The sequence below is a fragment of the Halichoeres trimaculatus genome, unplaced genomic scaffold, assembly GCF_033239565.1.
Source record: "Halichoeres trimaculatus isolate MK-OKI-2021-1 unplaced genomic scaffold, fHalTri1.1 fHalTri1_scaffold_11, whole genome shotgun sequence".
Lineage (NCBI taxonomy): Eukaryota > Metazoa > Chordata > Actinopteri > Labriformes > Labridae > Halichoeres > Halichoeres trimaculatus.
The window spans coordinates 32,542,252-32,559,025 of NW_027437189.1; the positions used below are offsets into that span (position 1 = coordinate 32,542,252).

Consider the following 16,774-nt stretch of genomic DNA (forward strand, 5'->3'; position numbering starts at 1 on the left):
TAGCCCACCTGGAACAGAAACTTTTAAAAACACTCCAGTTTGGGCGTGAGCTTTACACCTTCATTGTGAATCTGTGAACTGGACAACAACAACAGTAACAATGATGGACTAAGATGTTGTGCTTGTGCTGCTAAATCTGCTGACTGCCTTTCAACACAATGTGCAAATCCCATCACTACTGCAATCAGCCAAGACACGTTCAACTTCAGATGATCATACCACCTCTACTTTTCAATGGAGGACAACTAAAAGATTCTACTGTTACATCGCCAACTACAGGCGTGGCGTTTTCAGTCCCTCAGTGTTCTGGTGTGCACACAGATTTTTACAGCATTCTTTGTGTTTTTGGGTGAGACATTGTTGTGTAAACATCTGCTAATGCTAGCATCATAGCAAACGTTCTGCCATGCGATCTCTCAGGTAAGATTTATTTATGTCATTGTACTTGATCAATTTGAAGCATGACAGTTTGAAGCATTTTGTTTTTCTTGTGAGTTCATTTTTTTACCAACCCATGGATTAGAAGTCTAATGAACAAGCACCAAGCTGCAGCAGCTCATTCAATCCTGTAATTTTCACACTTTAAAAAAAAATAAGTACAAGTCTTTTTTTTACTACACCTAACCAAATTCAGGATGCATGTGTCTGATTTTTTGGATATCTCAGGGAGGGGTTGAACAGTATTGTTTGGACCTTTGGCAAAGAAGTGCAGAGAAACTCTGCAGGAGTGTGACTGCCTGTGTGTGTGTGTGTGTGTGTGTGTGTGTGTGTGTTTCATTGGTGGATCTAGGTTATATAAACAGTGAAATGCGAGCTTTCCTTCCTCACAGGAGGAGGAGTGGCTGGACACCAGAACTGTGGTAGTGTGGCAAAGGTGAATGTGAGTGTGTGTGTGTGTGTGTAACTGTTCATGTGTTGTCAGCCAGTCCTCCTCTTCACAATGCTGCTGTCACCGCCTCCTTCTGTCTCCTCCTCCCCCACCTCTCTGGCTCTCTGAGCCGCCCCTCCCCCAGCCTCTGGAGTAATGTGGGTTAGTGAGTGGAGCCATGTGAGACTGGGATCCTACCTCCCAACCTACTTGTGTGCACACATGTGTGCGTATGTGCATGTGTAGGATAATCCCCTACCTTGGATGTGGGTTTACAGAGGTCTCTGGGTTCAGTGGGGTTGTTGTGAAACAGGCTCCTACCTGTGCTGCCTGATATCCTCTCACTGATTCTCTCTCTGACGTCACCTGTTTCTACTTTTTTGTAGCTCTTTTCATCTTTGTCTCTACTCTTTTTCTTCCTTCCTTTGTCATTTTAAGTTTGGCTCCGCTTTTTTTAGGCCGTATTCTTTCCTTTTATGACGTTTCTCTGCTCCCTCACTCTCTTCAGAAGTCTCTTTTCCTTTCTCACCCTCTTATATTTCTCTCAAGTTTTCAAATTTTATCTTGTGTTTCATTCATTTTTTTTTCTTTTTCATCCTGCCATCCTCAGCTTTGATGGTTTTCACATTTGAGTGTTGGTAAATTTACTCAGTGTCATCCGAGGTGTTTATGATGTGTTTACTGCCTTTACGACGTGCGATATCGTCCCGAGAAGCCAAACGAGAATTTTCCGACGCGTGCGCTGACCAGAAAGTGGTAGCACATGACTTATTCAGCTCTGCTCCTTTTACCTTCGGTGTTATTCTTTATTCTTTTGACTTTTCACTTCTGTCTCTGCACTTATTCGCTTTTTTTTTAAATAAAAAGCTTTTCTTAATTGCATCAGTTGTTCCAACGCTCCTGTGACACTTGTAAATTTTGCCTCTCAGCCTGGTTAAATAAAGGTTTGCTGTTGTTTTTTGCTCAGAGGATATCAGCTGGTCAAGAAAAATGTCAAATTATTTGTGTATCTCCAAAAATTGTATCAAGTTCATCAGGTTTGGTTGTTGTGATGAGTTTACCATATTTGGTCGGATAAGAGAAAGTGGTTTTTGAGGATTAGATGCTCCAAGTTAAATGTCAAATTGTGAGAAGGCAACAATTCATTTTTAAAGTAGGACTTTTATTTATTTATGTATTTATATTTAATGTGGGTGATTAAAACTTATCTTTTTCATCAAAAGTCCTCACTTACATGCAAATATTCAAGCTATCAAAGTTGAGATGTACATGGAGAAAATGTTATTTATCAAGTAAAGACATGGTTTTCATAAGATCTTTGTTGACAATAAGTAAACAAGACCAAAAAACTCTCCTCAGGTCAGTGTTATCGTTCACCTTCATCTTCTCTACTCTTTAAACCTCTTTGCTTCCCCCTCATCGCTCATTATTTTGCTAGTTGAACCTCGTTACCCTCATTACCTAAGCCAGCCTCAGTGAAGAGGGGCGTGGCTTGCTGACATCACCCTCCCATGTCGGTTGGCTGGGGGGAGGGGAGCAAAAGAGGAGGGAGACAGGAAGAGCAGCACAAGCGGGGAGAGGTGGGGGTTGTCTACTCACGACAGCTCCTGGACGCTTTCAGCGACCCATTGTTTTGTAATTGTCCCAATGGCCTTCTGTCCTCACTGGAGTGCCGGTAAAGCTGCGAGACGAGACTCAGAGCGTGATGGTGAGAGTGCCTCACACACTTTGACACAGCCCTTTCAGCGTGCATCAGGAAAGTGTGTGAGCAGTGTTTGAGGGAGCAGCTGGAAGGAGTTTTGGGAAGTGGAGGTGTCAAGGCAGCATGGATCTCACACTAGAGTAGGAGAGAAAAACTTGGAACCACATGACATGGGTGAGTAACTCTAAACTGTCTGACTCATTGCTTCAGTGTCAGCTTCTCAGGCTGTTTCACTCTTTTCACATTTGCTTCATTTCTTCTGAACTCAGTGACAGTTTTCTAAATTTCTCCTGCATGTGTACCTATGTGTGTATGTCTAAATGCCCAGGCAGGAGGAGGGGGTTCTATAACACTGACCTAGATGTGGTGCAGAGCCAAGTCTGTAGCCGGGCCACTCAGGCGGAGTGGAGCTCAGAGGTTTCATAAGGCATGTTATGAAATAGATGCGGGAGTTGTCCTTGTGCCAAAAAGAGTATCTTTGTCTGGGTTCCCAAGGACCTTATTGTAAAACTACTTATATAAAAGTCAAGCTTGTGGGCCAATGTCTTTCTGAAAAAAAAAAAGAGGAAAATGCAAAAAATATTTCTCAGTATAAAAGCATCTTTAACTCTTAGAGGGACGTGACATTGTGAGATGCTCCAGTATTTTTCATAACTGTGTTAGAGTAACCAAACTTAAAAGAAAAAAAAAACATAAAAAAAAAATTAAACTTTTCCTTTTTAAAAAATGTAAAGGAGTGTACGAAAAACTTTGTACAACGACATGTAGTCAAGTGTAGTGTTTGCACATCTTTTACTTGCTTTAGGGATTAGCACAAGTTTTGCTTCTGTAAAGGACACGCTTCAGATCATGACGTTATGTTAAAAAGTGTGATGGTATTCCAGAGACCTTCACTCTGACACAGATTCCTCCATGCCCTCCATTCTGACGCACACTTGCTCTCAAACCCCCTGTGTCTGGGTCAAAAGGTCTACAGCTCTGTCACACGTAAGCAGAGATGTGTGAGGTCGAATTTTTCACATGCCGCTTTCATTTAAAGGTAGAACGACTTAAAAAAAGACCATACTTGGAGAGCCAGTGTAACTTATTGTTCCTTTTTTCTTGCTTTCCAGTTTCCTAACTCAGTCCCTCTCAGTAAATGTATGAAAATAAAATAAAATCCATGTTTACATCCTTGATATGGTCTAATTTCCACTGTGTTATACCCACTGCGCTCCTCATCCTCCAAGAACTGTATGTTTCCCCCTTTTTTCCCAGGGTGAATTTTCTGGCTTGCACCTGCTACTTTCTCTGGTATCACCTCTATTGAGGAGTCAGGCAATCTGGAACAATGCAGATTTGAGAGAAAGTCAGTCACATCATAGATCAGGGGTGTGATTCTCCTAGATTTATCTAGAACATAGACTGCAGTTTAAATTTGCAGACTCAGGCATCACCTGTTGGTTTCTTCAGCAGAGTTTTGAAGACTCAGTCTAACTTTCAGTCATGTAACAAGAGGCAAAAAGGCGTGTTTCTTCTTTTTTTTCCCATGCCAATCACACGGCTGATAATTCAGTTTGAAACAAGACTTAGATGTTTGCAAGGAACAGTAATTAACTGAATGTGTTGAGTAATGCTTGTAGATGCTGTGTATTATCTAACCTTTACTGATGCATGACCACATTGCATTGGAAGTTGTTTTTGTCTGATAGTTTTCAGCTGAAGAGCAAACATAGCTGAAATGTTTTGGTTTTTCCAGAATCTTCTTTTTCTTTTCTTTTTTCACTTACACACCAGCGTGCAGTATGACTGTGTGGGCGGCTGCTTCCGTACATGCTCTGTACATGTAGTCCTGAGTGTGTGATGGAGGAGTTTTTTTTTTTTTCTTGGAGGTAGGACTGACAGATTGTCGTCAGTAGAAGTCCCCCCTCAGTGGGGCCCCGGCTCCAGCATGAAACGTTATGTAAGTGTTTGAGCTGCCAGCTCTGCTGCTCTGCCTCTACCTTTCATTCGCATTGCTTTTGACTACAGAGGAGCACACAGAGCAGTCAGCCAGTAGTCAGTGAGTCAGTCAGTCACTGAGGCAGTAGACTGAAGAGCAACTGAGTGTAAAACAAGGCTGTGAGGAGGAGTAATACACCTCCTTTTGACTACCTTCTCCAGTTTTTCCCCTGCAGAAGGAGGAGGTTTTTGAGAGTTAGTGAGGGAGTTTGAGAACAGCAGAGGAGAGGAGAGCAGAGAGGACCAGCACTACTTCTTCTTCTTCCTCTTCTCTTGTCTTTGATAACTATGCTTCTCCTGGACGAAGCAGAGCCGTTTGCAGGTAGGTGGCATTGTCACAGGTGTGTCTTTCGCAAAGTGGGTAGAGTTATGATAGCCTGGCTCCTTAGAGAATCGGTAAAATTAGAAAAAATGAGCTATGGGGTTGTTTTTGAAAGTGGTAAAACATAAAGAAAGTGCAAAATCTGCATAAAGGATGGAGGTTAGGTTGTGTCTTTAGAGGTAGAGCCACTGCAGAGATGCTGGGAGAATGACTGGTAGTTTAACTGCAGCATCCTGACCGATCAAACCATCATAAATTAAAGCTGAATGCGTGATATGGAGGTAAATTAGGATTTGAGTTGGCGAAATGAGACAAAAAGTAGGTTGGAGCTGCTAGAAACGTGGTATTAGTGTTGATTAAAGCATACCAAGTTACTTAACGTTGTTGTGTAACACCGGGTCCACGATTACCGCAGCTAGCAGAGTCTCTCTCTGTCGTTTCTCTGACTTTTTTTTACCCCCTTCGCTACATTTTAAGCTCATTGTGCAAAATTAGGGGAAATGTACCAATTATTTTTTCTTCACATTTATCCCGGTATCTGCTTTTCTTCGTATCTCCTATATCTCCTCCTCCATCTCTCAGCCGGTGTCTCCACCGCGCGTGCCCGGCTGCCTCTCTCCCTCTCCCTCGTGTTGTTGTCTCACGAGCCGCGCTCTCATTGGCTGTTTCTAGGGTTACCTAAATCAATGCCGGAGCTGGATTGGTGGGTGCAGGCAGGCTCTGGCCATGCTGGATGTGTGAGCATGGAGGCAGGAAAACATATGGTTCATCAGACCAGTGGGTTAGGGGGGTAAGCGCATGAGGCGAAGAGGCAGGCGGGGACAGAGCGCCGCCGCAGTCTGTACTTTGTCTGGATGAACGACAGGAAAATATGTGAGGACTTTTTTTTTATTCATAAAATATTTAGTACTCACAGGTTTATATGTACTCACCGTATGAAACTCGACAGGGCACTTCTTGTGATCGAACTTTCTTCTATTGCTATGCCATTGTTTGTATTTTGATGTAAAAAAAATTAGGCATGTTATTTTTTACAGTTTTCCGGAAAAAATAATAGCTGTGTCTAAATCGTTTGGCTATGCTAGGTTTACAAGTACACCGTGTCTTATTTTGAAGGGCTGTTTATAGGACAATGACACTACTCCAAGCTTTAGATGTGTTAAGTTAAATGTTGTTCAAATACCGACTTTTACCAGACATTTGGAGGATTTTACAGCCGTGCATCGAGCTCAGACAGTTATGTCCACCTTTTTGCCCTCCGAAACTCGGGTCATTTAAGATTAGCCTAAAAATAGATCAACGTGGACTTTATGTTCAAACTTCTCAAAACGACTCAAAACCTGCAGACAGTAAAGAAAGGTGAAAGACCGGTTCAAGTTGTCAAATGTAGCATACAACATGGCGCCTTTTCCCCGAGAAAAGCTCCATGTTTGCCTTTCCATAGGGTGTTTTTTTTCCCTCTCATTACCTTACATGACCTACACAGTGTACCCAGCGGCCTATAGACCTGAACACTCCGAACTGTAAGCCATGAATAAGCTGCTCTGCTTCAGTTAACATTATATGGTATGTTTTGGATCCAATATTCATTAATATAGTCAGAAACTATCTTTGATGCTTTAATTTTTTCATTCATGCAATCTTTGTCTTTGACGTTTTTTGATCCCTTCAGTGTTCCTGGCAGTTTAAGATAACTCATATTTGTGCTGGAAATGTCCCTGCTCCTAATATTTGCTTACTTCCCAGTAAATATGTGTCAGATAAGGTCAACTTTTTATTGTTCAGAAACACTCAGTGATCTGTGGAGGATTGCACGTTTTTTTCTTTCCTCTGCTGTGAAAACATGTCCTCATTTGATCTGGATTTGCTCGGGGTGCACGATGTTCCGCTGCCTCCGCCTCTTGCTGTGTGTACTTTAACTCTGAAAAGCGCTCACAGTGATCCTCTATGGACACTTAACTGACATCGACATGCCTGTAATTCTTAGGATTGCTTCCTGTGTTTGGCTGGCTGTGAAAAGAGACACTAGATGCCTTGTCATCGCTGCAGACATGGCATGTAGATAGTTAAAGGGCTAAAAGAACACACTGTTCTCCCTCCCATCTTTTGTGCCGGTGTGTATGTATGTGTATGTGTGTGTGTGTGTGTGTGGCTTTTTTTCACATATCTTCCCGTGAGTACAATCTGTCCATCAGTGGCACTGTGCTTATTGTGAGGGGGGAGAAATGTGAGTCAGTGTTACAGCAGCAGTCATACAATGAAGCAGGAAAGAGTTTGTTGTGCTGATTCTTGTTTTATTTTGTAGCACACTCAACAAACTGTGTGATTGTGATCAGTCCCAGCACACCGGTCAGGAACAACCTGTCCAGCTCTGTCCACCAGACACAGGGTCTGTTCTCAGAGCCAGGAGCACATGTAGTCTGGCTGCTTTCATAACAGCAGAGAACAGAGGATGGAGGATGTAGGCTTCACCGGTTCAGCCACATGTCTCATATTCCCACTTCCTTAATGTGCACTTTGTGGAGCTCCCCCCTCCCGCCCCTTCCAAAGATCTGAGGCTGCTTTCTTTGTTCTCCTTTAATGTAAATTTCCGTCTTTCAAGTTCACTTTGTGAGAGCTTTTTCCTTTTTTTCTTTTCCACTTTGCTGCACAGTGCCATTCACTTTGTTTCTCCTGTGCCTCCTGTTTTTGACTCATTCCTGGAGTTATCCGGTCCTCTGGACTGTAAATATTTTGCAGACAAATATTTATTACAGTTTTTTTGACATTGTTATTCCCCAAAAAACTTATCTGAACCCTATATGTTAATATATTTCAGGGTGTCCGCGGGGTCTTAAAAAGTATTTAAAGTTGATGAATCAATTGGGAAAATTAAGGGCCTTAAAAAGTCTTAATTGTGGTTTTATGAGGTATTAAGTTTCATAGGTATTCAAGCTTTGTCCCAAAAAATATCCATGAATATTAATTTTCCTCCTTGCAACTGTCCCCTGATTGGGACGTTAAACATTCAGCCGATAAAGTTCTAAAATAGAATAGAATACAAAAGAATAGAGTTACTTTATTGATCCCAAACTGGAACATTGTTGTGTTAACAGCAGAAATAGATGGAGTCAGTAGAAAAATACAAAAAATAAAAAAGAATAAAATAAAAAAAAACACATAAGGACTCTAGCTACAATATAATACAACAACAAGGATTGTGAGCGGTATAAACACCAGCTATAAATTAACGTCATTTCTAGTTTCATAAAGAGAAATTAAATACAACATTAAAGCAAATAACACTATCTCCGACACGTCCTAAATTTTAAAAATGATTAAATAATTTCTCATTTTCTTCAGCAAGTTGGCCTCGAATAACTGCTGTTTCTTGTTGTGGGAGTGTTGATAAACCTGCATTTAGTTTCATTTGTTCTTTCAAGCTTTATTCCTCCTCAACTTACTTCATTTCTGTAAAAATGTAAACTACAACTGTTAAAAAGTGGATGCCAACAACAACTGAAAGTTGCGATAAAGTCTTAAAACTTTTTGAAAGGTTTTGAAAAAGTCTTAAAAAGGTATTGAAATCAACCTCAGGATTTTAGCATAAACCCTGTGTTTAATTCCCAGATCATGATACTGAAGGCACAACAGTTCCCTAAACAGACGCTCATTTGTTGCCTTTTAAAGTACAAGCTCCATGTTTCAACTGACAACAACACAAAGAGCCGCACCCCAACCCTAACCGTTCAATGTTATTTATGATTTCAGATGTATAAACTCATACAGCGCAGCTCGGGTGTTGACTGGTGTTACGTTTCAGGAGATCTTGTGATCAGAGAGTGAACATCATGAGAGCAGTGTCCAGTCCAAGCCGGAACCACACGCAGTATTTCACAGTGCAGCTAAACCCAGTTACAGGCAGCACCTTTGTTACACAGTCTGTGGAGCCTTTGTTCGTGTGTAACCTGATTATAGACTCATTTAGTTTTATGTGAGTACGAGTGGTTTAATATTTCAAATTAAAGCCGTAACTGTAACACACGCTATGAGACTTTTTATCAAAGAGTTACTGAAATAGTATTTACAATAATTCATAGTTTATGACTTAATGATGTACAAGTTGAACTATTTCTGACATGCAGCGCTCCACCTTATCAGTCTTATCTCCCTATAATTTAAATGAACAACCATGCGTATGTGTTTATGTGAAGTTCAATGAAGCATGTTGAGCCTTGAGGTTGAGCGACAGTAATTGACAGAACTCAATACAGAGACCTTCTGAGCATGCTCACAGACGTCAGAGTCACTATCTGCTGAAAAACCCCTGAAAAGTTTCTCCAAGTGTTCATACTGTTACAAAACAATCTGCTGATCAAATGGGATCTGTCTGGGTGGGTTAGAGAGGTTTAAGAAGATGCTGATGTGAAAAGACCTTTAGTAAAAGGTCAGTATTTTTATTCAAACTGTAAACACTCCCCAGGGTTCCCCCAGATCCTTAAAAAGTCTTAAAAGGCATTGAATTCATGACTCTAAAAACAAGACCTTAGATGACCTTAAATGTCTTATATTGATCTTAAAAAGTCTTAAAAAAATTCAACACATTAGTTTGATTGCAAATAGTCCTGAATCTCAAAATAAAAGCAAACTTTTTTAAAAGTAATTTACAGAGCGACTCTCATTGTAACATCACAATCACAATAACAGGGTCAACGAACATTGATGTTGTTGCAGCTGGGACTCTATGGGGCCCCATTTCCACGACGTTTCATCCGAAAACACTAAAACACAGTGAAAAAATCTGTGTTTACACAGAAACGCGGGAAGACTGAAAACGCTGTAGTGGGCATGCCAGGCCTATTGATGGCGCTATAACTGTCTTGTCCAGATGTTTTCGTTATATCCCAAAGAAGAGATGAGAAGAGTTTAGGGTAAAATGCAAAAGTTTTGGTGCGTTTCAATTTACAGTTTCATTTAGCAGACGCATTTGTCCAAAGCGAAACCTAGTAAGTGCAACAACAGTGCTACAGGTTATTTAGCTGCAGGTGCTACCATTAAGTGCAGGATTTTTTTTTAATTATATATTATCAACGCATAATACATTATAGTATTTACTTTTTTCTTTTTTGGGGGGAGTTAGCATTTACACGGACACAAACTTTAAAAAAAACACCAGAGTGCATTTTTGACTGACTGTTTTCTACAGTAAATTTAAGTTTCCCAAATTTTCAAAGCGACTGCAATAACTGTAATAACTGCACTGCTGATTGGCTGCTACCCAAGCCATGGCTCTGCTTCTAACAAATCAGATGGTACTGTGGGTGGGACAGTGCTGGGGATTGAGTAGTGACTGCAAACAGTGAAGCGGCTGTATCAGAGCTGCAACAACACAGTTTTAAACTTGTTTCTTATCGGCAGGCGGATTAAAAAAAAGGCCGCTGCCAATATGCTTCAAAACGCCAAACAACGGCCCCCGATAATCAGCCCGGCTGGTAATCGGTCTATCCCTAATCAACACCCAAAAACAGTATCTGTCACGCCACAGGTGAAATAAAAGGTTGAAATAGGTTAGAACTTTAATTCCACTTTATTTGTATTAAAAAAAACACCATAACTGGCTGTGTAGGTTCACTTCTTCTTGATAAAACAAGGTTTCCTTACACTGCTGGAAATAACACCTCACAATTCAAGCCCCAAGTCTAACTGTTACATTAACCAATCAGAAAACAGCAATACATCATCAATTAAGAAGATTTATTAGTTAAAATTACCTTTGAATGACACATATATCATCAACCTGAGGGACTTTGATGATGATCCAATGTTAAAGTGACAGTAAAGAGAACTACTGTGACGGTTTTTCATTTGTGAGTAGATGAGTTTCCAGCGTTTAGATATGGGGGTGTGCGTGTGTGTTCTCTGCTTTCACTCCTCCTCCTCCTCTTCCTCCCTCCTCTTCCTCCCTCTGCAGCAGTGACACACTGGCCTACAAACAGAGTGTTCCACCTCGCCTCACCCCTCTCCCCCTCTCCCTCCCTCCCTCACACACACACACACACACACACACACAGTCTCTACCTTCCTTTTCTCTCCGTCAGATTGCTGTTGTGCTCTGCTCTCAGCGCCTCATCGCGGCTCTGCAGGAGGGTTTCATAACTCACCTGCCTCGCTCTAATAAAGCCGCCTTAATAACTCATTCAGGCCAGTCAGTTACATAAGAGAGGTGTGTGTGCTCATACTGGTTTGTGTGTGTGTGAGATAGAGTGTGTGTTGCGTTACTCTTTTTGATTTTGTCTTTCTCGAGGCGAGTTACGTAACCCAGTTAAGTCTTGGTTTGTCTTGGAAAGGAAACAACCGTTCTCCACAAGTATTTCTCTTTGGTTTTGGCTTTTCTCTTCTCTCTCCAACTTGTGGTTTTGGGTCTGAACGTCTGATCCTCTGGATCTTTCTCCTCAGTTCACCCCAAGCAGACATGGGGGTTGAAGCTGAAAGGTGCGGCAGTGTGATTAATGGTCAGTAAATGAAACATTAATTTATGAGTGTGGTTTTCCACAAGTTTGCCTTCTTTTTACATACGCCAAGACTCTCTTTTTTCTCATCCTTCGTGGTTGACAGAGACTGGTTTGGATTATTAGTATTCTAACATCTGGAGCTTTTGAAATGACAGGCTTCTGTTAGCTGAGGAGAAAGTTTAGCCCGTGTCGCATATCTTTCATTTGGTCACTTTCTGTTCGTGAAAAATGCCACGAGCAACTTTTGTCGTCTTAAAACCGCAATTACAGGACACTCATAGCCGCAGAAATCTTCAACCCACTTCCTGAAACTGTTACCAAACCAGAGAATCTTCTAGTTTCATAATTTAGAAAAAGTGAACAAGAAAAAGGATTGTCATGCTCTTGAGTCTTGTTTCTGATTCTACCGACTGAAGCTGGCTTGAAGATTCTTGTACAACCAGATGTATGGTGGATTGGCAGAAAACTGTTCACTTTTTCCAGAATTTGCGACGGATTTTATTTAATCCTAAACAGCAATTCTTTTGGTTATGAAAAGAAAATATTCAGTATGAAAATTATTTTCTTTTTTTGTTCAGTTCACTGAAAATCCCCTGGCACACTCCTCATCCCTGCAATCCAAAGTTGTTAAAGTTGTAAAAGTACAGGAACACCATGAACTCCGCTAAACAGCAGGAGTGAGGTGGAAAATCCTGACACACACACACACACACACACACACACTCGTCCCTCTCACAGGCAGACACTCATCACTGCATGTGTCCCCTGTACGTCTGTGAGAATCTGCGTCCAGGAGTCGAGATGTTCTGTAAATGTCACCATGTTCGTCTGGGTCTGTCAGCTCCGGCGAGTGTGTCAGTGACGCCGCGTGTTGTTGTGTGTGTGTGTGTGTGTGTGTGTGTACAAGACGTGAGGTTCTTGTGAACATGCTGGTTGTGTAACAGCCAGAGGCAGGCATTACATAAGCGTCCCCCCTCGTCCGACCAGCCTCAGCGTCGGTGGCCTGTCTGTCTGTTTGAGAGCAACTTTCTGTCTGAGTACAGCGCGCATGTGTGTGTGTGTGTGTGTGTGTGTGTGTGTGTGTGTGTGTGTGTGTGTGTGTGTGTGTGTGTGTGTGTGTGTGTGTGTGTGTGGAAAGCAGGTCATCTTATTGTGTGCAGCAGCCTCCCCTGGTACATTGAGGTGTTTCTATAAATGGAAAAAGACTTTTTTCTTTCTTTCTTTTTTTTTTGTGTGTGTGTGTGTGTGTGTGTTGCTCACTGACCTCAGCTCTTAACACAACCTGCTGACCTCATTAACACCTTCACTTTGAGCCGGGATCGCTCCTCTCCCTTTGTGCGCTCACACTCTGACCTCTTTTGACATTTTAACACAAACACTCCAGCGACTCGGAAGAGGCCGGTCGCTTACTGTCAGATAAAATCAGGCTTTAGGTTTTCTGATCCTGTGTTCTCCTTCCTGTACTGTAGAATTTAAGAGCTTCAAACGTATCCAGATGTTGCGTAAATACTTTTTCACTCACTTTTAATAAACTTTCAGATATCAACGGGACTTCTTGTAACTGTCAGCAATCCTTCAACTCATCTCGTCATTGTACTTTCATTTCCTGCAGCTTCGAAGCGGAAGTTTTTTCTTGTTTCTTATCAGTGACCCTCCTGGACTAACGCGAGCGTAAGGTTATAAAAGACGTCTCAAACTGCTTCTGAACACTGAATTGGTCAGACAGATGAAATTACAGCTCGTAATGACGCAGTAAGCGGAACATTTCAAGGTCTCTCTGTCCTCTAAGACGTTATTCTGTGTTTTATAACCGCACAACGGAGAGAGGAAGATTATGTAAGAAATAGGACACATCGGCCAGTGAGCGTGCTCAAACACACACCTGGAAGGGAAAAGGAGCAGGAGGAGGAGGGGGGGGGGCTACAGGTAAAAGTAGAAGATGTGAGGAAAAAGGTAATACAACAGAGGATTTGTTGAAGTTGGAAGGAAATTCAAAAAAGTACTTCCAGAGAGTTGAGGACAGAGAAAGAGAAGGTCCGAGAGACAGACAGCTAAGGAAGGAAAGTGAGCGGAGGAGGAATGAGAAAAGAGGAAAGGCGGTTAGAGGAGGAGGAGGAAGGAAAAGTAAGAGGAGAAAAAGTCAAAAATAAAACAGGAAGGGACAGAAATATGGACTGAAACCGGCCCAAACACAGCGGAGGGAAGAGGAACAAGTTCGATCAAAGAAAAGGGCTCGGAGGTGTAATCAATAGATTTTAGCTTCAGAGCCAAGGAGTTATTTTTAACAACTGTCACACCTCTCATCTTCTTCTACGTCTTCTATAAAGACAAAAACTTCCTGAATTTTTTTACGTAAGCGTTTTTTCAGCTTCAAAAAGATGCTGACTACAGGAGTTCACCTTGTTGAGCCCTCTTCGAAACAACGGTAAAAGTAAGCTAACGCTAAATCCACTGAGTGCTGACTGATCACAGTTTTGGTGTTGAAGCTTTTTTTTATTTTTTTTTTTAAGGGGACATATCATGCTGATCCCTGATTTAATGCTTACAGATAATATATCAAATTTGAAAACAAGACCTTTCACCCCCTGAATTTTCAAAAAATGAGATATTGTATTTTTTCTGATATCCTAGAACGAGATTTGATGCCTCTGAAAATAGGTCATTGCGAGATGGCCGCGAGATCTCAAACGTCATGTCAACACGAGGATCCTTTCTTTCTATTGGAGTAATCTGATAAAGCAGCTCCTCCTCTGTGATGTCAGTTAGTCACACAACCGCCACCGAGGGATACACCCACCTAGAGCCGAGTATCCCCCCTCAGATGCTTGATGCAGGGACTCTGCTCTGCTGAGCAGCTCGGCTTTACATGGTGAATTAGCAGTTAAAACACTGTAGTTTTAGCAGACGTGGTAATACTTGTGAGACTGTGATATTTGCATGCTTGCTCTGACATGCACTGTGAACCTGGACCACAATAATGCTGCGTAATAACATAGTGAGGAACTGACGGTAGAGGTGATCTTTAGACTACACTTTCAGCATGATGGATAAAACAGACAGAGAAAAGTGAAGGAGCAGGATGGAGCCCTGTTAGAGAAATAGTTTATTGGTGAAGTCTGCCTATATTTCCACGTATAAACTATACATGTTACAGTACCGGTTTGACTCACCACACTGAAGCGTCCTGAGATGATCTGTGTCCAGGTGGATTTTCTTCCTCCTGAGCTGCAGAACCGTCCGGGTCTGACTCGGGGTCCAATACAAAAGGACGTATCCTACACTCTGACATTTCATTAGTGCTATCAATGCCTTTCGGTGAAGTTTTGGCAAACAGCAAACTCGCTCGGTCTGCTCCATTCAAAATGTTTTTGTGAATACTGCCATGCTGCAAAAACCGCCCCCTGGCTCTACCCCCTCCGCCCCTCTGATAGAACTGACCAATCAGAGCGGAAAGGGCTGTGACGTTGCGAGGTTACTGGAGGTCATTCTCGAAACAGAGTGTTTCAACGAGATCTTCAGAATGGCCTAAAATGAGGATATTGGAATATAAGGAGAAACAAGCATGATATGTCCCCTTTAAACAAAAATGTAAAATTAAAGAATTTCCTTTAACACAGACAAATTCCTCTGCCCCTTAATCCCAGTCTTGACGCGTTGAAACTCAGAAATGTTTTTTTCAGTTATTCAACAAGCTGCCAACATGGGTGCCACCATGCTTATGAAACTAAAGCGGTTGATACAGAAATGATTGCCTAATCACACACTCTGATTTCAGACCTGCCATTTTTCCCTCAGACTGCGGGTTTCATACAAAAGCTGCCCTATCACTGCCCTTTCAAAGACACGAGTTACACAACACTTTCTAAGTTCCGAAAACACGTTGAATAACGAGCAGAAAATTGGGACCTTTCTGCCTCTCAGTGGAAAGGACATAAAATTGATTCATTTTTCTCTCCCTCTGTCTGCGTAAAGCCCAGCTTAACTTTCTTTTGTTGAAGCGGTTACATGAACGACCCAGCCCAGCACTCTGTCACTAATTCTGTGTCCCTCTATTTCCTGTCTACCTCCTGGAATCCCCGCTCCGTGTTGGATAACCAGCGTCCTCCCTGTATGTGCCAGTCTGCGCGAGTGTGTGACGTCGAGGATTCTCCACCACGTAGTAGTAAATATCTGGCGTCATCAGTAATCTCCTTACGTATAGCGAGGACAGGACACAGACGGACCGTCCGCTCTTGTCTTTTGATTTGTTCCTTTTATGTAAGTTAGTGTCGGTGTCTGAGTCACCGAGGTGAAAAGAGAGGGAGTTTGTTTGTGACAGAAAGCAGCTGAAAACACCGGCTCCTTGCTTCCAGAGTTTGAGCCCTGCTGTATGTTTGACTTGTGGCTGAGTGACAAAATAGACCTGGTATGTAGGTCAAGCAGTCAAGACCTCATATTCCCCATCTGCCTGTTTATATATGTGCGTCTCCGGGGTTGCCTGCCTGCATTCATGTATCCTGGGTGTAAAAGAAGCTACGTAGCCACACGATACATAGTGTGATATCTGTATACAGAGATCAACAGAGATTCCCTAAGCTGCTAAATGTAAAACACAAGCCTTTGTGGAGCAGCAGGTTTATCTTTTCAGGGTTTTAACGCTGATCTTGAACCCTTGAAGTGATATATCTTTAGCTTAAGTTACAGATTGGCTTCTTATCACTGGATCTGTTGCCTCTGTGAGGAGATTTTAAAATGCCTCTTCATGACCCACATATTAAAACAGATTATCAGCAATGAGATTAGTCCGTTTTGACATCATGTTTTGTTCTCATAGCTGATAATGGAGCGGGATTATCAAAAAGATGGGTTTTTGTTGTTGTTGTTGTTGTTGTTGTTGTTGTGGTGGTGTAATTTTAGAAAGACAAACTCTCCAGTGAGAGCAAGCTTTGTGAGGTAAAACAGCCAAATGACTGTAAACAGGATTTACACCAGCTTGCAAACGCTCCACTGCTCTTTGAGGACAAAGGAGGTTAATCATGTGTGTGTATTCACTAGGGCTGAACAATTTTGGAAAATAATCTAATTGCCATTTTTTTAGACCAATATTGCAATTGAGACTTAGCATCCGATTATTTTTTTTTCTTTTTTTGGGGGGGGAGTTATCTTCTGCATTGTTCCTTTAACACAAGTTTTAAGTTGTCTTATAGTATGACTAACCAACAAAAGATACTGTTAGCATTTAAACAAGTCTTTTTGCATTTCTTAATTGAAAAAGAAAAAGGAACACTGAAATTTTACTGACCCCCAGTTGTCAGTAAGAGTAACAAACCAAACAGAACAAAGTGATCAAGGGGTATGGCTCTACAATCTACTGGATAGATCTTTGTAGCCCACAGGGTTTTTTTTTTTTTTTGCCAGAAAAAAAACAGCAT

At 41.7% G+C, this 16,774-nt stretch overlaps 1 protein-coding gene across 4 annotated transcripts in view; it reads left to right on the forward strand.

The window, feature by feature from the left end:
- The window catches only part of LOC141799254 (helicase ARIP4-like), a 118,118-nt gene that overhangs the window by 65,352 nt on the left and 35,992 nt on the right, over positions 1-16,774 (forward strand). The window contains exon 1 of one of the 4 annotated variants that reach the window (XM_074681451.1): positions 4,581-4,872. The exons of 2 other annotated variants lie outside the window; for them this stretch is intronic. In XM_074681451.1, the coding sequence (XP_074537552.1) occupies positions 4,839-4,872 (34 nt within the window). In that variant the 5' untranslated portion in view covers positions 4,581-4,838. Of the gene's footprint in view, positions 1-4,580; positions 4,873-5,606; positions 5,746-16,774 lie in introns of those variants that run through there. One more of the 4 variants, XM_074681452.1, reaches the window with a different exon arrangement.